This window comes from Nylanderia fulva, unplaced genomic scaffold (genome assembly GCF_048542155.1).
Source record: "Nylanderia fulva isolate GAGA-0341 unplaced genomic scaffold, ASM4854215v1 Scaffold13, whole genome shotgun sequence".
In the NCBI taxonomy this organism is placed as follows: domain Eukaryota; kingdom Metazoa; phylum Arthropoda; class Insecta; order Hymenoptera; family Formicidae; genus Nylanderia; species Nylanderia fulva.
In genome coordinates, this window is record NW_028189518.1 from 3,785,163 (window position 1) to 3,806,382 (window position 21,220).

At 35.4% G+C, this 21,220-nt stretch overlaps 5 protein-coding genes across 5 annotated transcripts; 1 reads left to right on the forward strand and 4 right to left on the reverse strand.

Moving 5' to 3' along the window:
• The first annotated feature begins 1,342 nt into the window (after positions 1 to 1,342).
• On the forward strand, positions 1,343 to 3,799 carry LOC114932589 (uncharacterized). Its single transcript, XM_085479724.1, has 3 exons — positions 1,343 to 1,625; positions 2,296 to 2,469; positions 3,564 to 3,799. The coding sequence occupies exons 1-3, from the start codon at positions 1,343 to 1,345 to the stop codon at positions 3,716 to 3,718; spliced, it is 612 nt and encodes a 203-aa protein (XP_085335850.1). The 3' UTR covers positions 3,719 to 3,799.
• A 920-nt stretch (positions 3,800 to 4,719) lies between these two features.
• Positions 4,720 to 6,000, reverse strand: LOC114932556 (DUF1676 domain-containing protein Osi10b). Its single transcript, XM_029304829.2, has 3 exons — positions 5,622 to 6,000; positions 5,313 to 5,369; positions 4,720 to 4,949 (listed from the first exon to the last, which is right to left on the reverse strand). The coding sequence occupies exons 1-3, from the start codon at positions 5,986 to 5,988 to the stop codon at positions 4,720 to 4,722; spliced, it is 654 nt and encodes a 217-aa protein (XP_029160662.2). The 5' UTR covers positions 5,989 to 6,000.
• A 2,878-nt stretch (positions 6,001 to 8,878) lies between these two features.
• LOC146724474 (uncharacterized) lies at positions 8,879 to 10,428 on the reverse strand. Its single transcript, XM_085479725.1, has 2 exons — positions 9,889 to 10,428; positions 8,879 to 9,303 (listed from the first exon to the last, which is right to left on the reverse strand). Exons 1-2 carry the CDS (start codon positions 10,370 to 10,372, stop codon positions 8,879 to 8,881), a joined length of 909 nt encoding a protein of 302 aa, XP_085335851.1. The 5' UTR covers positions 10,373 to 10,428.
• Positions 10,429 to 11,447: 1,019 nt separating this feature from the next.
• Osi9 (DUF1676 domain-containing protein Osi9) lies at positions 11,448 to 13,765 on the reverse strand. Its single transcript, XM_029304850.2, has 3 exons — positions 13,350 to 13,765; positions 12,660 to 12,832; positions 11,448 to 12,402 (listed from the first exon to the last, which is right to left on the reverse strand). The coding sequence occupies exons 1-3, from the start codon at positions 13,607 to 13,609 to the stop codon at positions 12,080 to 12,082; spliced, it is 756 nt and encodes a 251-aa protein (XP_029160683.1). The 5' UTR covers positions 13,610 to 13,765; the 3' UTR covers positions 11,448 to 12,079.
• A 5,054-nt stretch (positions 13,766 to 18,819) lies between these two features.
• On the reverse strand, positions 18,820 to 20,883 carry LOC114932598 (uncharacterized). The gene is made up of 3 exons (XM_029304885.2): positions 20,740 to 20,883; positions 19,741 to 20,238; positions 18,820 to 19,459 (listed from the first exon to the last, which is right to left on the reverse strand). The coding sequence occupies exons 2-3, from the start codon at positions 20,219 to 20,221 to the stop codon at positions 19,173 to 19,175; spliced, it is 768 nt and encodes a 255-aa protein (XP_029160718.2). The 5' UTR covers positions 20,222 to 20,238; positions 20,740 to 20,883; the 3' UTR covers positions 18,820 to 19,172.
• Positions 20,884 to 21,220: the final 337 nt, after the last annotated feature.

Sequence of the window (21,220 nt, forward strand, 5' to 3'; positions counted from 1 at the left end):
TTATGTAAGAAAGATTTACAAACGTATAAGTGGATCTATAAAATAACATTGTCGAGAATATCGAAAATTTATTTTCGAGAAAATGACGGTTTGAATATTATATCTCGCATTAACACTGAGAATACACGAAGAATTTCAGACGCTAAATACTAAAGTGCGGAAGTTGCATTCTTCATGTCATGTTGGGATGCGTATAGCCAGTAACCTTTGGAGGCTGTAACCCTGCATATTCTGAGTAGTGAATCGAGGATGCTCGATTGGCCCAGTGGCATACAAAACACTCGTTGAAGAAAAAGATCATGCTTTTTAGACCTTATTCTCCACTTTCTGGCGCGCAAGAATCGTGGGAGCTGCAACAAGTGAAAAGAAAGCTTCTTCATTCATTTGGTGACAATCTACTTATCTGTTTAATTCAGCTCACGCGTGCGTTTAATATCATAGTGGGTAATAAAATCAGAACAACTTTTTTATTACAACGTAATAATTTATTCTGTCATTTCCTGTTTGACAACATATAATTGTGAATAATACATAAGAGAGACGAAAATGAAAATTACTTATTTTATTGAAAAATTGCTGGAAAGTAACATCAGTATCGACTCGACAGAATTGACTCTCTGACTGATATTTTTTTAACAACTAACAGTAGATATCTTGAATCAACCAATTAATTCCAAAACAATGGAGAAAATTCGTGTATAAGATGAAAAACACTAGTAATGATTTATAATTATAGAATTCATATTACTTTCTACTTTCTTTAATAACGTTTCTATTGACGGTCTATTTGATTTGGGAATTAATTTACCTTTCTCACACATATAGATTAAACTATATAATATTTTATGTAAGCATAAATATAATATACTGTAACTTGTATGAAAATGGGTATTCTGGCCAACATATTCGTTGATGCTTGTTATTCGATTTTAAAATAAATTTAAAATTTTTCATCTATTCAGCATTCTCTTTCTCTATTTATCTCCTTAAGCGTAATAAATTCGACCAAATGTTCAGAATGCGCGAACCAAACTCTACATATATCACGAATACACACATACATTATTTCATACTTCAGATATAGGCACGATGATAATGCTATAATTTATTCCTCTATCACGCTTCATGCACTCCGTTTAGCATTGTAATAATTGCGGTATTATGTATTGGCTATGTACGCGGTCATCACATGCGTGCAGAAACATGCGGAATACCGGTTCTGTAGCACCGGTCGGAATAATTTTACTCGCATGATGCATTTTGCCATAGATGCATTCACGCTCTGTATGTCGTAACAACACTTTGCTCCGCCATTACTACTAATTGCAAGAGCCTATAAATGATGACGATCTCCACAAACCGTCAGTTCTTGTCGAACATGCTTTGGCAGCTCTTCGGCTTTTTGATATTAGGCGGTTTCATCGCCATTTGTTCTTGCGAACCCGTAAACAGAAAGCTTCTACAGAAAGCTTCGGGGACAATCGAGTGCATCAATGATGAAAATAATACGTGCGGAACCAATGAGGCGGTCGAAGCTTCCTCGTCCGATCGTAAAAATCAAACACGGACTAGCAGAGAACTTACGTTTAGTCAATTTTTCTTAGATGACAATGATGTAGCTGAAGGTAAGAGAGCAATTTGCTCTTATCTTTTAAATAAACTTATATATTCATGTATAGCACAATTGGCAATTAAATTGATAATACATTTTATACAATAAAGACAAATATTACAAATACACATTGTACTAATATATTAAGTAAAAAGGGGAAAAAAATTTTTAAATAACATCTTTTTTCTTTGTACAAAATTATTATAGAAAAAAATATATAGATATGTGTGTGTATTTATTTTTATTTATTCACTATGCAATGCACTATTTCAAAAATCTTGCACTTGACACATTTAGCTTCTAAATAAAAAATTATTAAAACAAAAAAATGAAAAGGATAAATGATAATTTTTATCAAGCACTGATAATTTTAAGTCAAATTAATAACATTAAATATAATCATTAAATTGCGATAACATTAATTAACAAGAAACCATAAATAATAAAAATTATACGTTTGACAAATATATTTTTATTATTTTTCAAAAAATAAAAATAATACTACTTATCATAAATACTTATTTATCAATCTGTACTTATGTATATATATGTGAAATGTTGGTTTATTATGTTTTTAATCTTATTTTTATCACAATATTTCTAAAATAATTTTATAGCATTTAATTAAGTATACGATCTTGAAGTAGATAGTGCGATTAATTGCTGCTGATTTTTCATTTCAGTTTCTGCTCGGAAGAAGAAAAGAGGCGGCAGAATATTATTATATTTCTTTGCAGCTATGAAAGCAGCATTGATTTATGGGTTGTTACACGGAGTTGCAGCTCTCGCAGGAAAAGCAGTATTGGTTGCCAAAATAGCTTTAGCAATTGCTATTGCTGCAATTCTGAAAAAGAATGGTACGTAGTATGGTAGGTAAATTGAATTAAAATTTATAATACTTTTTTAAGTTTATTTTTACATTTATGACAAATGCAAGGTTTTGCAATAAAAAAGTGCATGCAAATATACAATTCATTTCTATAGCGATTTTCTAACAACTAATGATAATTAAAATTATTCAAAGTTTTGAAGAAGTACACTACAGTCAAAAAGTTTCAGATCAAAGTAATAAATTACATGTTAAAATATGACATTCCGCTAGTTTCTTTTTTTTATTAATAGCTAAGTATAAAATTATATTATAACACTATAAAAATAGTTTGCATTATTTTTTGGGTAGAAATGATAAATTTATAAAATATGGTAGTAATTTAATCAACCAACTCTGGCTATTTAATGATCTTTATTTAATATTCACGACGTTTCGGCCATGGGTTTCGGCCCTTATCAAGTGCTAAAACACAACTTTCTATATAGAAACTTAATTTCTGATCTTAAAATGTGACATGATATAATGTGAAACAATTAACTATATCCATATAGTATTTGATATAGTTAATTGTTTCACATTATATCATGTCACATTTTAAGATCAGAAATTAAGTTTCTATATAGAAAGTTGTGTTTTAGCACTTGATAAGGGCCGAAACCCATGGCCGAAACGTCGTGAATATTAAATAAAGATCATTAAATAGCCAGAGTTGGTTGATTAAATTACTACCATTTTTTAATTATCATCTGGTGACTTCAGAGATTTTTACATCTTTTATAAATTTATAAATTTTTTGGTCTTAGACTTTTTGACGGTAGTGTATATGAGAAATATAAAAGAATATTAAAAATAAATATTACACAAAAGATGTACAAATTTTTGTTTGTGAATTCCTTAATTAAATCGATTCGTTTAAATTAAATTCTATTTTCTTCTATAATAATTATATTGAATAATTATTCTCCAAATTAGTATATATTTTACGAACTTGCTGATTACAAGAACTTTTGGAAACCTTTAAAATGCATTTCTATAAAATACAGATTTTATAATTTTATACATAACAAAAATAGGCCATTAATTTAGACAAATGTTATATTTCATTGAACTTCTTTTCAGATCATGAAAGTGTGTCTTATGAAGTAGTAAAACATCCACATATTAGCTCTATACAAACCCATAGCTCAAGCGTTGATTACGATCACCGTAGTGATTACGGAGAAGAACGTAATGATTATGTCTATGACCATCGAAAGCGACGACGAATTCTTTGATGAAAATAGATTTCATATATATTTCATAACTGACAAAAATATTATTATCAAATAAAATAAATTATTTATTAAATTATATACGCGAGGCTATTTATATAAAGCAAATTATTTATATATATAACTATTTATAACTATTTATATATTTTAACATATTATATACTAGAAAAATATTTGACATAAAAAAAACAAAAGTTACCAAATTAAATATTGTATTTAAATATATGTATATTTGATGAATTTAGAACGTAATTATCTTGCAATAGAAAAATGTTTTGTATATCAAAATTGTACAATATCAATAATTTGTAAGTCTTTAAGAGTAAAAATATAGATGTATTATAATAAAAAGAAATATGATATAATTTGTCACAAACACTATTTAAATAAAAAATATTGTTTTATTATTCTCTTTTATGTATTGAAAATATTTTTATACATTAAATTTTCATAAAATTTAATAACTGTAAACGTATTATTTTATCATATTAAACAATATTTTATTTTAAACTAATTTTATATAATATTTTATTTAAATATTTTAAAATTATTTTAAAATAATTAAGGTTATAAAAATTAAATTAGAATGGCAATAAACTATAAATTTATAATATATAACAATTTAAAAATATATATAAATAAAAATATTATTCTAAATTTTACATTTTACTTGAATTCAAGCAGATTAATATTAATAGAACGGTGACAAATTATTAGATAAATAAACGAAAACATGTGTTTTTTAATCAACGACATTACGTATTGTTTATTCTTCGTGAAATACGTTTGTGCCGAGTCAAAGTAGAATATAATATATTGTACATATGTGTGTATACTATTAAATAAATAATATATAAACAATAAATAATAAGTATGAAGTATATAAATAATTAATAATAATGTATGTTTTTATACAATAATTGTTTATAGATACATCGAGGAAGACGTATTGCATGCGGTGTCTATATCATAAAGTTTTGAGTTTGTGATAAGTCGAAAACAATTCAGGTTGGTGGAACAACTTCCATTGCTCGTTGCCAGCCACCGTATCCACCACCGCCACCGCCTCCGTGATGTTCGGATGCTGTCGCATAGATTACTTCATGACCACCTCCGCTCGATACGAGCTTTTTCAAGCCAACTATTGCGCTTAAAACTAAAGCCATTTTCGCTGTCAGCAAAGCTGTACCGGCGAGGAAAGCTATTTTTCCATAAGCTAATTGCGCCATCATGCCTAAACAAATAATTAATGTTTTTATAAATCAGACTGAAAAAGTTGATTTTGTTTTAATAATGTTAAAATTATATTGTAAGAGTAATAAGAAATAAACATTTTTTATCATTAGAGTTTTTATTTGTTTCAAATGTCAAAAAAATCAAGAAGAAGTAGATTAGATAAAAATCAAGTTTGAAATTGTTAAAAGAAGACATTTTATTCATATATTTGCATCATTTTGATTAGAAACAGATTAGCAATATCGTTTTATAAAACAAATTGAACTTTTCTCTCTTTATTATTTTACGTTTTTATCAACTTTGATAACAGAGTTATTCATTTTTCTCTACGTATTTTGAATATTTTACATGAAAAACTTACCTGCTAACACGGCACCTGCTATTAATAGATATCCATGTCTACCCTTCTTTTTTCTGCCTAAAATATGATAAATGTTTATTTAAATATCCTGTCAATATTTTTTTCTTTAACAAAATTTTCTCTATTACTTATAATATCCATTGCAGCTTATTGCATCCGCGCGAAGCAATATTAATAAGATATAATATCTTAAATTATAATTTATATATATATATATGTATATCTCACAATAATTTAATTCGAAACATTCAAAATCATTTAATATCACACTTGATTAATAATAATTTTAAAATATGCAAGTATTGTTACCTTCAAAAGCATTGCCCGGTATTGTCAGCTTTACGCTTCTCGATGATACAAATTCGTAAAACTTGTCATCCAATTGTTGATCAAGAGTTAACTGTGTATCATTTTCAGATCCCATCGGGTTGTAATTTCTCGCGGTTGCTGCATCTTTGGTGATTGAAACGTAGTCATTAATCTTATATACAGAATTATCTTTGATCGCCGTGTCAAGAATCTCTAAGGCACGCCGTTTGAAGCAATCGAAGGTGTTCTTCTCGTTCGTGCACCGTTCGAACAGTTTTACATATTCACTTTTGGCGGTCACTAAATTGACGAAAATCGCGAGATGAAGGAAACGTAAAATCCATATTGTCGAACGTCGCTTTTCCATCCTAGTCGATTGTATTATTCACGTCGTCGACTTTTCTCTTCTAGGTGTCTTTCAGCTAGGCGTCTCCAACAGAATGACCATCGGTTTTCCTTCTGTTAGGTCTTATCTTATTCTCTGTAATAGTCAGCTGGTCAGCTCGGTAAATCCCGACTACTTGAAGAATCTGGTTGCATTGTTACTTATATATGTGCACCCATTTAAGTCTCTCTCCTACCAGGCGCATTAAAATTCTTACTCTACACACCCATACTTGATCCACGCGCTGTTTAACGCCACAACAACGGAAGAAGAGACCCTCTCAACCAAAACAATGTCGTACAGCCCCGTAAGTAAGTATCGCTTTGACCTGCTTGTCAAACGATCCTTAAAACTCCGCCGTGCTAACGTCATTAATACCAATGTATCAGGATCACATTGGAATGCAGGTAAAACAAGCGATATTATTTATCCGGGCGTAAGTGCCCGAGTAAAACCCAAGAAATGCTTGGAGATTATCCACTAATTTGCATGCACGAGTAACTTTACTTGCTACGAAATTATGTAGAATCATTTTCTTTTATTTCCGGAGTCAATTATTTGTTTTGATATTAGCCTATTTCAATATTTCATATAAAGTTTAATATTTTCTGTAAATAAAATAGTTTAATGATTAATCTATATTGTAATATTGTAATAAAAGCAACAAAATTTGACTGCTGAAATTTTCATTCTAGACTGACAATGAGTTAGATTTTAGTAATGAATCGTATAATAAAGCGTTGAAAAATGTATTACAACATTAGCTTAAAGAGATTGTCGAATGTCGTACAAATAAGAAAACAATACGAACAACAATCATCCGCGCGCGTAATGCCCAATCCATAAATATTTTCAAGAATTATTTTATTTTGTTGGTTAATATATTGTTCTGGCATACATTTTGGCATAGAAAAATATATACATTATTCATTATAAAAATATATATTTTATATATAAAAATATATATAAAATTGAAGTATTAAATAACTATTGAAATAAACAAATTAAAATTATTATATCAGTGTAAGTGTTACATATATATTATACAACACGATAATTGATCAAGGCCAAGGAACTTAGCGTAGCACCTAAGATACTGTTAATTCGACACAGATTACGCTCCGTGACGAACTACATTCGAAAAGAAACTTGAGCAATTACAACAGTAATGGACTTGATTAGCACTGCCCACTATTCAATGTATTTAATTCTCGCAATCTCTTCGAATGTGAGCTATTTATCGTAGCAGCCTGTTGTTTCTACAGTGTATTCCGGCATCAGGATCGATTATTAGACGAGGCTAAGTATTCATTATCCACTTCACTCTCCACCATTCTAATGACACAGTAGGAGTAATTATTAAGAAGAAAGCGTACGTACATACGTAAGCTTTTGTCACGGTCTCTTTACCCAATAGTACTGTCTTAACAATAACATTCCTCTGTAAAGTATTATACTTCCGTATAATCCACTTTTCCCACTTGTCAAAGAGAAGTTTGTATTTACCTACAAACGTGCACTTTTCATAAAAGTTTCCTTCATTAGTATTATTTATTTTTTAAATTATACATCTCGATTTAGATCATATATACAAATAATATAATTAAACAAACAGAAAAACTTTTATCACTATTGTTACAACGTATCATGAATTCTCGCGCCTTAGTTGTTATATTTGACAGCGGATGTTAAATGAACACGTGGTCGTACATGTACTCGCATGACCGTAAAGACACGGTAGTATTTTCCTTTACGAGCAAATGCGTTGCCCGGATGTAACCATTACCGTTCCTACGGATGATGTGTAAGGTATAAGAACGACGGAGAAAAAGAGAATTGCCGATACAGTTAGACGACCGAAAGAAAGGACGATATAATAATGGATCGAGACTAATGGCATCGCTATAAGTGAAAACGCCAGGATCTCGGTGACAATCCTTGCTGGTAGACTGATACTTGAAATCGACAGTGAACTCGTAATAAAGATCAATGTAGATAAAAAATGATTGCATAAGCGTTCTATTTAAATAACGCAAGTACATCTATCTTGCAATTTGTTTCAAGAAAGTATATGCATTATACTAATAACAGCTATTTTGATGTAAAAATGTGTTTATATAATACAAGTATGATTTTTAGCAAGAATATAAAAGTTTATTGTTATTTTAATAAAATACTTTTTACAATGTAGTTGTGTGATTTAATTTAATGATGTAAATACAATTAATCAATATTTATAAGAAAATAATATCGAAAAATATATTATGCTTCACCATGTAAATTTAAATTTAAGAGAAATAGAGTGCTTCTTGATATGCTTGAATCAGCTTTTATTAGACTTTATATTTTTAATTATATAATTAAGGCATATAATGAAAATGTAGTAAATGTAATAATATAATAATACTTATTATAAAAATGTTTTTAAAAATTATTCTATTTTTTTTAAATAAAAATTAATTTTTCGTTTTTTTATTAATTAATTAATTAATATTATTCAATTATTTAAAAGAATATTAGTTTTAAGACGTTTAACTTCTTATTTAATAAAATTATTTAATTTTTATCTACGAGCTTATAATATGTAAATATTATATTATTGTAAATAGAAAGATGCTTAAATTAATCGTATATATTATCATGAAACAAATTATACATATATTATATCAAGAAATTTAAATTCTCAATCTATTTCTATAAATATATCAGAAAGTTGATAGAACATTAATTTCTTATACTTTAAAATTCTTATACTTTAAAATAATTGAATGGAATATTACGACAGTACTAGATCTAGATCTAGAACAGCTATCTAATCATGATTTTTTCAAACATTGATAATTTAAAGTATATTTTTAAAATACATAATTAATTAATTCTTTTCTGTCCAAACGAAATTCTTTGCATTTTGTCTATTTTGCCCCGAGTCATTATTTCCTTCGTAAACATTGACAACTTCTCTAATTACATGATGATCGTAAGGTGTATAGTCTTGTAGCGTTTTGTAAGGTCGTTGCGGAAAATGATGTTCATAATGAGAATAAACACCTGACGGTATTCCGTGTCCATAAGCATGAAAGTCATTGAACGCGTTTGCCGGATAAGACGCAGGAGGTGTTCCGGAAACGAGTGTATTCCATCCTAAAAGACCACTTAGAAACAGCGCCACCTTCGTCAGTAACAGGGCCTTCTTGGTCACAATCAGCAGGAAACCAAACAATAGAGGAATTAGAGATGCCAAATTGAACTTGAAACCCAAGAGAAATGGCAGTAATATGTGTCTGGTCAATTGTCTTCCTGAAATGATAGAAATTGCCCTTGAATCTACAACCAGTCATGTAGCCTTGGCCGTGCTGCCTACTGGAGGATGTTCTTGAAACCAGTTGGCAGACGTTATGGCTTATCCAGGACAAGAACCTGAACGTATGGTTTGATTCTGTGCTAAGGTAACAAGAGAGGTAATTCTGCATGTAACGAGCTACGATTTTTTAAAGCAAGCATTCTATTTTACGTAATCATTCTTTCATTACAAAAGAATCTGTAATACTAATACGTAACTCTTTAATGACATTATTCACGTAATAACTTTATTAGTATATAAGATTTATGTAGATACGTGCAAAATGTAGATGACAAAAATGGAAGAATAAATTTTAAAAAAATATTTATATATATTTTTAGATATTCAAGCTATATTTGTCTCTATGTATCTTACAACAAATGTTAATATAAAGTAAACGATTGTATTCTGTTCAAGTTTAAACTTGAATCTTGTAATACAGAATTTCGAAGCAATGTGAAAAAAATTGTTTGAAAAACTGAGATGTTAAAATGATTTAAATTCAATCTTAATTTATTAATTTATTTAATATTACAGTTTACCTGGACCGCTGGACTGCCTGTCGTCATACGAAGCAGCTCTTTCGTTGAGAACAAATTCCAGCATTCCATCTCCGTTTAACATTGGTCCGACGCGCATCTGCAATCCTGGATATAAATTATCCAAATTCCACTTAATGTTTCGGCGTTCCATTAATCTGGCGGCTGCTTTCACGATATTTCCAAAATCTTTTGGATCGTAATCTAAATCCAAGAAATCTCTGCCGTAGCCTTCCGCTCGATCCAATCGCACTTTTCCAAATTCTAGAGTGTCTTTATCGTGCCAGGATTGTAAAGCACTTAAAACACCACGGTTTACGCATTCGAATGTGCCATGTTCCTTCTTCGACAGACATGTGCCGAAAGCTTCATTAAAGCTATACGATTGTTCGTTCTCCAAAGTAATATGCTCTTTGGGCTCCATAATCACTGTAAAACTCGTTGACACGAGAATAAGCAGACACAGATAACGAAATTTACTTTTCATCCTCGACCTACCGGATTTAACCGATCCCTCATATATAGAAATATTATTCAGATTAAACAAAACATCGGGGGGAGAAAATTAATAAAAAAACTTGAAATAATTAAAAAAATTATGCAAGTAGATATAGAAGCTGCAGTTATTCCATTTCGAAATGACAGACACAAAATATCGTTGACACTGTAAAATTTGAAAGCACTTAGAATATTTCTCACATTTTTTAAATAGTATAATTTTTTACTTTTTTTACAGTTTTAGGATCAGTAGAGAACCCTGTTTCTGTCGCACTGAGAAGACGTAAAGCAATGAGGTTCTCGTAAAATACTGTTCATTCTGTACCTGTGACCTCTCCTATATAGACGACAAGGGGGCGTTCACACAAGACAGAACAATTGGTTTCACTCTGAAGATTTTATAAGCAGCGAAAGTATACTCTTGGTTCGTATTTCGTGCGCTTGGTCGATACACCGGATGCACCGAGGAGAATAATTTCCGTCAGTCGAAGAATGGAGCGTCGGGAAGATCGTTATATCGTTAGATTGATGAGACAAGCTTGATGGCTGGACAAGAAAAATTGAGAGAGCGTATGTAGCGCGAATATAATTATCGAATTTGTGTAGTAAATCTAGGGCACAAATGAAATCTAAAGATATCATTCAACATTTGGACAAGATGCCAAATTGAGCTTATGTATTTTGACGCAATAATACATATATATTATCTCTAAGATACAGACTGGAGATCTTAAACGCCGTATTATTGCTTTAATTCTTTTTTTTTATTCTATTGTAAAATCATGTCTGTGCATCTTTTTCGCTCTCTCTTCTCTTACTCTTTTACTCTCTCTCTCTCTCTCTCTCTCTCTCTCTCTCTCTCTCTCTCTCTCTCTCTCTCTCTCCTTTTTCTCTGATATTTTGTTTTGCATTTTTATATTATATAAAAACTTATATTTCATTTATGTTTTCTTATTTTAATATTTTTATACTTTTTGAATAATTGTCTTATATACTAGATAAAATAGACATTTTCTGTAATCGAGGATATCTGTTTGGACTGGAAGGTAAGGGAAAAAATAAAATTGGAAACATAATTTTTTTAATATTATACAAAAATTACAATTTATTTATAAATAATATGATAAGTTACACATGATGATCGATATATAAATAATCATTGGATTAAATCTGGTGGTCCCGCGCGAGTACTGACTACGAGTTCGTTCCGCGTGCGATAGACGCGGATGACCCTGAAAGGATACCGCACGAGTGTATGATCGAGGGGGCGTGATTTCTGTCAGGTTCCACTATCTGAAGAATTCTAAGATTCTCATAATCTCTGGATACCGTCATTCGTCATGATTAATCAAATAAATTCCCGTCGTAATGTACGTCGAACTTTCATCTATGGCGGTCGATAGCATATCTTTATCGGCTTCGACACTGTCGAGTCGTCGAGTCACGTACGGTTAAAAATCCGGTAAATCGTCCTCGTTTAACAGTCGTAGTTTGCCTGTAAGTCCGTGTAGAATTGCGTTCGATCTGGTCGTTGTTGCATCAACAAGTGTCCGCGTTGTCGAGCTGAGAGCCTGTCGAGCGGATCCCTGAGAGGTTGAGCCACGCCACCCTCAGGTGATCGCCGGGTTAAAGACGATCACTTTGGCGAAATGAAGGTAGAAAGTTAGAAGGAAGAGAAGTTGTACTTGACATTGAGCTATTCAGCGGGTTTGTACGCGTTGTACGCGAGATCAGAGCCGGGCGCCGATCTTGCCCAGCCGTGATGATCGTGGTGTACGTCGTGTCCATAGTCATGGACGGGATGAGCGACTACCTCGTAACTTTGGCTCTTGTAAGCGAGTAATTTCTGCAGGGCGATGATCAAGCTGATGACAAGGGCGATCTTGCCGATGATCAAAGCCTTAACAGCAATCAGAGCCAAAGCACCAAGGGCGATCGGGATAAGGGCGGCAGCCTTCAGTTTCAAAAGGAGAAGGATGGGCAACAGAGATTTAACGATCTTCTTCTTCTTTCCACGAGCTGAAACATGAATAAAATTCCGAAACATATAAGTCCTCCGATTTTTTTAATAATACTGCATGTGCACGTTCAAATTTCTTCCATCTCCGGATATTGAAATGTATCCAGTAAATATATCTCAGTTTATCAAAAATACATATGACGGAATTTTTATAATTTAAAGTTTAAAAATTTATATAGTTATATATAATATAATATTAGTTATATATAATATATAATTTAAAAAACATTTTTTTTTTAGTTTAATTTAATTTTACCTTCATCGAAGGAACGGGCAACATCTTCCGGGAGACTCAATTCGACAGTATGGGTAGATAAGAACTTGGAAGCTCTGTCGACGAGGGCCTGATCAATTGCAGCTTCCTTGGCTTCGGTCTCAGCTGGTAAGGTACTTTCAATGTCATTCAGAGACCTTGCATTGTCAGCCCGGCTGAAAAGAAAGAAGTGTGCACATTTGCATAAGCGTTTCGAAACATCCGACATTCGTTAATCATTCCTACTATCTCCAACTTTCTATGCTAATTTTTTAATTGGACATTTAAATTTCTTTCAGAGTAAAATAGGGTTACATCGTTCATTGATTAAAGTAATAAAGTGAAAATAAAGAGAGTTAATTTTGCCCCCTAAATAATTTTCTCTCATTGTAATTATACTTGAAGTAAATGAAAATCTCAAAATTGGAATTTTATGAAAGAGTTAATTAATCCAATCGTACAATAATCTCTTTATCTAAGTTAATATACTATGTACAAATGATCTGATACACTTTGGCATGGTATAAAGAGTTTAATGCGCTACTTGAAATACAATTTCACGCGTTCACCACACGAATCACCCGCCTGCGTTTCTCACGTCTGAATTTCACTCGGCGTCGTTTAAAATGCTCGATGACGGTGATATTGGAGTCGATCCGATCACTATCCCGAGCAAATCCTCGTATCCCTTACCTGTTTTTAGCCTCCTCGGTCTGCACGATCTTGAATCCATCGACGACTTCGATGTCGGCCGAGCGGACGACTCGGTCGACGTAGCGGAGGGCCTTCAGTTTGAGACACACCGCGACGCTCGATTCAGCGGAGCAAGAGGCATACACGTCGAGGGCCTCCTCGAGGATCGACGGTGGCGGTGAGGCCGCCGCGTCCTGCGAGGCCGGTGCAGCGAGGGTGGATACCACGAAGAGTGCGCCGATTATTGCGAACTTGTACATCTTGACGTTGATTCTTGGATAATTTCCGAAATAGAACCGAATTATTCCAACTTGGTCGAGAAACTGGTCTCTCCTTCACTTCCTCTCGTCTCCCTTTTTCGTACCTCTCGCACCTTAACGCTCGAACGAGTACGGCGATCGTATCGACACTGCCCGAAAGAATCACGATTGCTGCCTTTTATCCTCGTCGCGAAAGGGGCCCGCGTACGTTTTTGAAATTTTGATGGCCCCCACCGGGTGGCCCCCGCCGGGTTACAATCCATACGAGCTATTGGTTCTCCTTCAGGCGGTCATTCCGTTCGTGTCGTGTGCGTCTCTCGTTGACGCGCCTCCACACCACCGATCCTTCTCCATCGGTTCTCTTCTCCTGTGTGCCTGTGTGTGCTTACTTACTTAGGTCGTTTGTGTACACAACGGGTGTGTTGGCTCCCGACAAACCCGCCCTGTGCGTATGCGTAGAACACACACATGCATACATGCGGTCGCGCGAGAACGCGAGAGGGAGAAAACGAGAAAGAAAGGAGAGAGAGAGAGAGAGAGAAAGAAAAAAACCAGAGAAAGATGATGTGTGCCTACGCACCACTGGCCTCTTCGGCCTCTCTGAACGAGATCGGAACACGATCGAATCGAGGGAGACGTTTGGACACGTGTCAAAGACACCAAAAGTACCGATAGCGAACCGGTAGAGGATAGAATATGAGTTTGTGCTTTGAAAATTCGGATCGTAGATCTAAAAGCTAGGAAGACAGATCTGATACAATCGATGTGTTACCACACACATTTGATCTCACAATTCTTATTCATTTAACGATTTCGCTCTATGCAAATATATAATCGCGTGAAAATCTACGTGAAACTGCTCTTGTAAAAGGATTTATATATTATCTCTTCTTTTTACATCTGCTGAATATATCGGTGAAGATATAGCAGCTGCGACAGAAATTGCCTACTTGTCAGAACTTTCAAAGAGGGACACATGTGCAATGCTTATGCATTAAAGATGAATTATCTGCGGTAGCATATATTATTTGGCGTCTCTCCGGACGATTCTTGAAATGACTTGTTCAATTGAGTCACTTGTCATAATTAGTTTCTAGGACAAGATGAGAGACCAAATGCCTCAATGACATTTATTTTTATTATTCAATCGTGTTTCCCTCATTCTCTCTTTCTCTTTCTCTGGCATGATTATGCACTATAATGCACTGCGAATTATAAGTAGTTTATCCTGGAAATCTTTAACTTGAAGTACGCTTTAAAAAAAATAAATATCGCGTCAACCAAGGATCTCATATCTGTATTGATAGACAGAAGCGACGCGTTTTATTTGGCCAAGCACTCGGGATAAGTTGGCTTATGATTTCGCTTTCAACAAGGTATATTACACCGGATACTACTATCACGTATAGATGATGCTTCGTTCATACGCCTCCACATAACTTTCTCAACGTGCTTATAATGTTATACGAGCCTGCGATGCTTTAAACGCTCGCGCGATTCATTGATTTCATTACATGAAATCGCGACACTTCTGTCGTTGCTCGGCTGCTCATAAAATTTCCCTGGAGTCCTCGCGTTATCGGGGTCGCGCATTTTTTAGTATAATTTTAAAGCGCCATATATTCTCTAATAATACGTCTCGAATTCAGCTAATAACAGTTACTTTTGGATTAAGTATCACGTGACACTTTTTTTCCTATCGATTCTTCGTTCCGCCTGTCCACCTCCAATTTTCTCATCGTTTTCTGTTCCATTCATTATATTAATTTTAAGAGCTAGAGACGTGAGTTAAGATCATCTTCTTACGGCGCCGGTCGATACTACTAGTCAATGGTCTTTGAAATTAATGTATTCCAGTGGCTGTCGCGCGGAACGTTTAACGGTTTTTCACATGGAATGTGCGTGGACGCATCGCACCGTGGTCCGATCATGTGTGTGAGTTGGGCCCAAGCCAGACTTCTTCCAGGAGGACGAGCCGCGCCTTGCCTCCGCGTCATCGTGACCCGAAGACTTCTCGCCTAGAAAAAAGATGAAAAAAAAAAAATAAGAAACAGAGAAGACACATACCCAAAAGTATTTTATTATACGCTCTGCCTGTACGCGAGAAAAAGACGTGCGACTGACTTTCTCCGCCTGTGCGGGCCCCCGAAGATGGTCAAACGAATCTCTGCACCTCGGTCCAGATTGCGTTCTCACGCGTCTTATCGAAGAATTTGCTGAATCGCACAACGGGATTTTAATACGCAACAAAGTATTCAAACGATAGGTATGTGACGTTAAACCGATTTAATGAACTCTAAAAGAGACAAGTCTTAAAATTGTCTGGTTCACATTTTTTTCAGATTTTTCAGGTATTTTTAGACAGTTTTGCTATCTATGAATATATTTAGAATATTGAGTTTTTTTCTGTATGTCTTAATATCTTAAGTTTTAATATTTAATGTGTAACTTTTTAATTCGAAGTTCTAATAATATTTAAAAACTAATATAAACGTTTGCCTGTATATATTTGAGTGCTCTAAAAACTACTGTTGCTTTCCATTTCTCCATTATTTACTATCCTCTCGCGACGTGATATATATAAAATATACGGCGGATCTCGAGAAACTTTCACTTTGTTTCCGCAATGTGTTTTTTCTCAGCGTATTCTATCCGCGCGTTTATTCTATCCGCGAATCAGCAGATTCTATATTGCAGACGCGTCGGCGTCCTCGGTGTGCCTCACTTACGGGCAAGGAAACAGAAATCTGAAAGTTTTGTCGCGTTCCCCGTTCGCATATGTATTACATATTACATATATACGGCGAATTGGTTCGCGTAAACGTACAGCATCGCTAAACTAGAGACGCTAATCCGGGAGGTACATTGAGCCATGCGCGCTCTTGCTGATGGAACACTTTCCTCTCGTCGACGCCGGCGAGAGTGAACTCGTCCGAGGATCGAGGTCAGGTCAAGGCCCCCACGAAGTGAAGCCTTCGTACCTGAGAATTCTCGATCTCCTGCCCGTTCTGCTTCTCGCCTCGTTCTTTCTCCTCCATCTCTTCGTTTATCCTTAGCGAAGCGATCGAACAATGAAGGAAAAAGGAAAATGTTCTTGTTACGATTGACTAAACTCGTTTCTGCCTTTATACTCATCGATTACCTACATCATTAGAGCGTATCCTCTTCGTTTAGGTACAAAAAACATATAGTATATGCAGGTATATGATTTTGTGCAGATATTATGTGTGTAGTTATTATATAGGTCGTTATGCGGGTTAGTTAAACTGTGGTATTGATCTATTTTGTTTTTCTCCGTATTGTCGTAAGCAAGGAGTACAAGAGGAGTTTGAGAGGGGAAAGAGAGAAAAGAAGTTTCGCGTCTTACGCGTGAATGAACGAAACGAAAGTTCTCACCTTTCTTTCTGGCCTCTTGTTTTTTTCGGCCACAGACAGACTCGCGCGTGATCCTGTGGCTTTTTACCTAACAATTAGCTCCTCTCTGCACACACGGCTCATTTAAGGAAGATGAGACGGGCCATTAAAAGAGCGACGAAGCTGCGCGGTTGAATGAAACCAGTCGTTGCATTCGTCAGAACTCGCCAAAAAAACAGAATTAAAAGGAGCAAGTAGTTTTTAAATGGTTAATAACTACCACGTAATAATAATGAGCAACGATACCATAAATACGGGTATCGTCTACGCACCGTTCTAAATTGTTTACGCGCCACCGAAGAAAGTAGCGATATTAGTACTTTCACGTGAATAAATTTGTGCTTAATGTAAACTCAGTTAGTGCTAATTCCCGCGTGACGACCTACATACGAGGACACTGACGGTCCGTTCTTCAGCCTATTTTACATTGCCGTACAATTACGACTAAAATTTCTATCACGGAATATCACGGTACGAGTAATGAGATGAAGTGAAAATTGACGGCGAAATACTGTTGCTCCGAAAATGCATCAACAGAATATAGAGATATCCGCCATTTAATCGTCTCTCCAGGAAGCTGAGGAAAAGAAGGCGAAGGATATCTCGATTCATCGAGGTGACTTTCGGAACTTGAACGTAGAAGGGCCTTGGCGATATATCAGAAAACGGTACCACTTAACCAGAAGAGATGCGTTCTCGAAGATCAACGAATTTTCGGATCTCTGGGTGCGAGGAAGAGGCTCGGCGAGATCGAACGTACAGAAGAGAGAGAGAGAGAGAAAGAGAGATGCATGAAAGAAGAAGAGAGGCATGGAGCAGCGGGTCGCGGGAAAGACAGGGGAGAGGACCAGGCATTGACTTTTTCTCCGGCACGGTAGAGAGTGTTAGGCGCACCTTGAAAAGGCTCAGCGCGGATGCTGACTGGCCCGATCGGTCTGCTCGGCCTGGTTTACTTCCCGAAGTGTGTGTCCACCGATTGGTCTCCGCGTCCGTCCTACGTACACGCAGAAACTCTCTCGCGCTCGCGCACGCTCGAATACGCACACGATCGTCGCGGACGGATCAAACAAGTGCGTAAGGTGCCCGCGCGAACACGTCAGATTTCATTCGTGCGTTTCTCGTATGTAGGTGATGTCGTTTCTTCTCTCCCTCTCTCTCTCTCTCTCTCTCTCTCTTGGTCTTCCTATGTATCTATATACTGTTGCTCGCTGATGAGATCGATGATGGTCTCTCTCTTTATTTTTCTCGGAGAAATAACCGGAGGACACTCGAAGACGTATGTCCATTCATGTCGTCTGCATCGGCACGTTAAATCGTAGTCCAAATAGACACGACTGGATCTCTATGTCTATATAAAAGCATTTCTCTGTCTCACATACTTGTCTCGCCTCTTTACCTCCGGTTTTCGCACACCCTTCCACCTTCCATCTCGCATCTCGTTGAGCCTTACTTTCGATCGAGTCCCGAATCGACGGGCCATCAGTCGGTCAGGCTCCAATTCTTTCGCACGCCTTATCCCCGCCGTCTTTTCTCGCAGCCTCTCTCTTTGTAGCTCTACGATTTTAGCGTATCGATGACTTCCGTTAGTTTCACCCGAATTTTAAGCATCTCGCGACGATGGAATTTTCAGCGCTGAATTATACTCACACATAATTAACACATGGAAATTAGCTTATCCGAAATAATTAACTACGCAAACGCACACGCGCCATGCAAATCATTTATTCATTCATAAGACACAAGATTTATCAATGCGGAATAAGATGAGGAAATAATATCGAAATAATATACGATCGTTCATTAATTATAATTCTTAATTTATTTGCGTATTTATAAATATACATACATAATTGTGTTCACACATGTGACGCGGTGAGCGTATCGCTATACGCGTGCAACAATAAATACTGAGGATGATCCGTGTAGGAGCGTTCTCTCGTGTGTGCAATGATCATAAAGTGAACACAGCAGGAGAATACAGTGAGAAGAGATCGAATTATATTCACAGGATGAAAAATAAATAAGAGTTACGCGCGAAGAACAGAGAAGAAAATATTTCGTGAGGAGTTAGAGAAAGAGAGAAAGAGAGAGGAAGAAAGAAATGAGATTGAAGAGATGCCACAATGACGTTTGTAAAATTGTTCCTTTTCTAAGTTGACGTTGGTTTGTACGCGGAGTAGGCCAGATCGTGTCCAGATCTTCCCCATCCGCTCGATCCGTGTCCTCCGACTTGAACGACTTCGTGTCCATGGTCGTGACCGCCTGACACAAGTTTCTTTAATCCGATGATAGCAGCGAGTACTAACGCAAGTTTGCTCACTATCAGCGCTTTGCCAGCCAACAGTGCGAGAGCGCCTAGAGCTAAAGGTACTAATGTGCCGCCAATTAACAGAGGAATGGCGAGAAGACCACCCAATTTATTCTTCTTCTTGCGACCTATAAAAAGATTAAGTAATTAGGTTTTAACGAAAAATTGTTTCATAAAATACAGAATTTTATGGTGGACAATTTATATTAATAATTAAGATTTATATTAATCTATATTAAACATTAGTATTTAGATTAATGTTGTCTTAATGAAAGAGATGAAAGTATAATTCTATTCAATATATAAACAAGAATAAAGCAAGCAGAACATTTGATATAAATCAAGGTAATTAAATTTCAAACAATTTATTAAACATCTAATTATTATTAATTCACATTTGTCTTCTTACCTTCCTCTGAGAAGCTACGTTGGAGTTCTTCCACATTTGGCAATTTTAGCTTCAGGGTGTGACTTTGAAAGAATTTGATAATCCTATCGAAAATCATGCCATTGAGAGCATCGTCCTTGTCCTCTAACGATCGCGGTAAACTGGCTTCAATTTCCTGCAGAGATTTTTCTGGCTCAGATTCGTTGGCAGTTGATTCGTCGTGAACTAGAGTAACGCCATCCGCTACATTCAATTGTACGTTCCGAGAGATCCTATCCATGGCCGATAAAAGCTTCAACTTCAGACATGGACTCAATTCCGCGCCGGCACATTCTTTGTACACTTGATAGACGTAACGTAGCTCTCCAAGTATGCCAATGCCACTTGACCTTGCGGTTTGTTGTTCGTTAATGGAATTGGATGTGGGATTAGTTTCGGCCGATCTCGCAGAGACCGCCGTCACTAATATAGCCAGGCAAATATAGTGTGCAAACCGTTTCATTTTTGTGAAATAAATATCTGCAAAAAATAATTAATTCGATGAAAAATATATTGAATAAGTTATTAACAATTTGAGTCTACAATTCATTATTGTGCAAATCAAAGTACGCAATAATAGTGTAAATTAATGAATTAATTAATTAATCAATTAATAAATAGGTCGATACTTGATTTTTTTAATAAGCGCGAATAACGTGAAGAAGTTTTATCACAAATTATTTATTATTAAAAATTTTGAAAACTTAAAGAAATGTTTTTTTAAATTGTTAGAACTGCTTATGCCACTTAATAATTTTAAAAAATATATCATTTCTACCCAAGTATAATAATTGATAAAAAAATATGATACACTTTTCCATCATCTATTTGTGAAGCAACTTGAAAATATTCTTATACAAATTGTTTCATATATATATATATATATATATATTTGAATCACAAAACGTGTAAAAAAATCCATCACTTAAGGCGATCACCGAAGATTCGAAGTCAACGCAAGCCTCAATCAAGACACTGTACCTTCCACGCAACTTGATAAGGGAAAATCAACCGTCTGGTCCTCTTCGTCGAGAAGATTCTTGCGTCCGCACGCGACTGCCGGCTTCTGATTAATTGAACACGCTGCGTATTACCGCGAGATGCGTGTAATGCTGTGAGCACTCTAAGTAGACTGTACGTAACGGAAGCCCTGCCCTAGCTCTATATATCTAGCCAGGTATACCTCCGTTCTGGGCGATATTTCCCCCACCTGGTTGGCGTCGGTGTACACCACCATCGCGACTATTTTCATACGGCATTGATTTGAGAGCGGTCGCTTTGCACCTAGACAACCACCCGAGGGACGAAAGTAGAGAGCAGAATTCACCTCCGCGGAACGCGTCATAATCACCGGTACATTCCTCTTCTCCCGGGGATTTGATCTCCCACCAGAGTAAATGCATCCGAGCGAGTTTTGCCACTCTTTTTCACGGGCCTTTCGCGATAGAGCTGTCCTTGTCTT

Bases quoted from the DNA above. Each gene is read 5' to 3' on its own strand.
- LOC114932556 (XM_029304829.2), bottom strand. From the start codon at position 5,988: ATGGAAAAGCGACGTTCGACAATATGGATTTTACGTTTCCTTCATCTC. The intron at 5,370-5,621 runs GTAACAATACTT...ATCATATTTTAG, and splicing joins ACCGGGCAATGCTTTTGAAG to GCAGAAAAAAGAAGGGTAGA. The intron at 4,950-5,312 runs GTAAGTTTTTCA...TTATTTGTTTAG, and splicing joins AGCAGGTGCCGTGTTAGCAG to GCATGATGGCGCAATTAGCT.
- LOC114932589 (XM_085479724.1), top strand. From the start codon at position 1,343: ATGACGATCTCCACAAACCGTCAGTTCTTGTCGAACATGCTTTGGCAG. The intron at 1,626-2,295 runs GTAAGAGAGCAA...TTTTCATTTCAG, and splicing joins TGACAATGATGTAGCTGAAG to TTTCTGCTCGGAAGAAGAAA. The intron at 2,470-3,563 runs GTACGTAGTATG...ACTTCTTTTCAG, and splicing joins TGCAATTCTGAAAAAGAATG to ATCATGAAAGTGTGTCTTAT.
- Osi9 (XM_029304850.2), bottom strand. From the start codon at position 13,609: ATGTACAAGTTCGCAATAATCGGCGCACTCTTCGTGGTATCCACCCTC. The intron at 12,833-13,349 runs GTAAGGGATACG...CTTTCTTTTCAG, and splicing joins ACCGAGGAGGCTAAAAACAG to CCGGGCTGACAATGCAAGGT. The intron at 12,403-12,659 runs GTAAAATTAAAT...TTCATGTTTCAG, and splicing joins TGCCCGTTCCTTCGATGAAG to CTCGTGGAAAGAAGAAGAAG.
- LOC114932598 (XM_029304885.2), bottom strand. From the start codon at position 20,221: ATGAAACGGTTTGCACACTATATTTGCCTGGCTATATTAGTGACGGCG. The intron at 19,460-19,740 runs GTAAGAAGACAA...ATCTTTTTATAG, and splicing joins ACGTAGCTTCTCAGAGGAAG to GTCGCAAGAAGAAGAATAAA.
- LOC146724474 (XM_085479725.1), bottom strand. From the start codon at position 10,372: ATGAAAAGTAAATTTCGTTATCTGTGTCTGCTTATTCTCGTGTCAACG. The intron at 9,304-9,888 runs GTAAACTGTAAT...CTATCATTTCAG, and splicing joins CAGGCAGTCCAGCGGTCCAG to GAAGACAATTGACCAGACAC.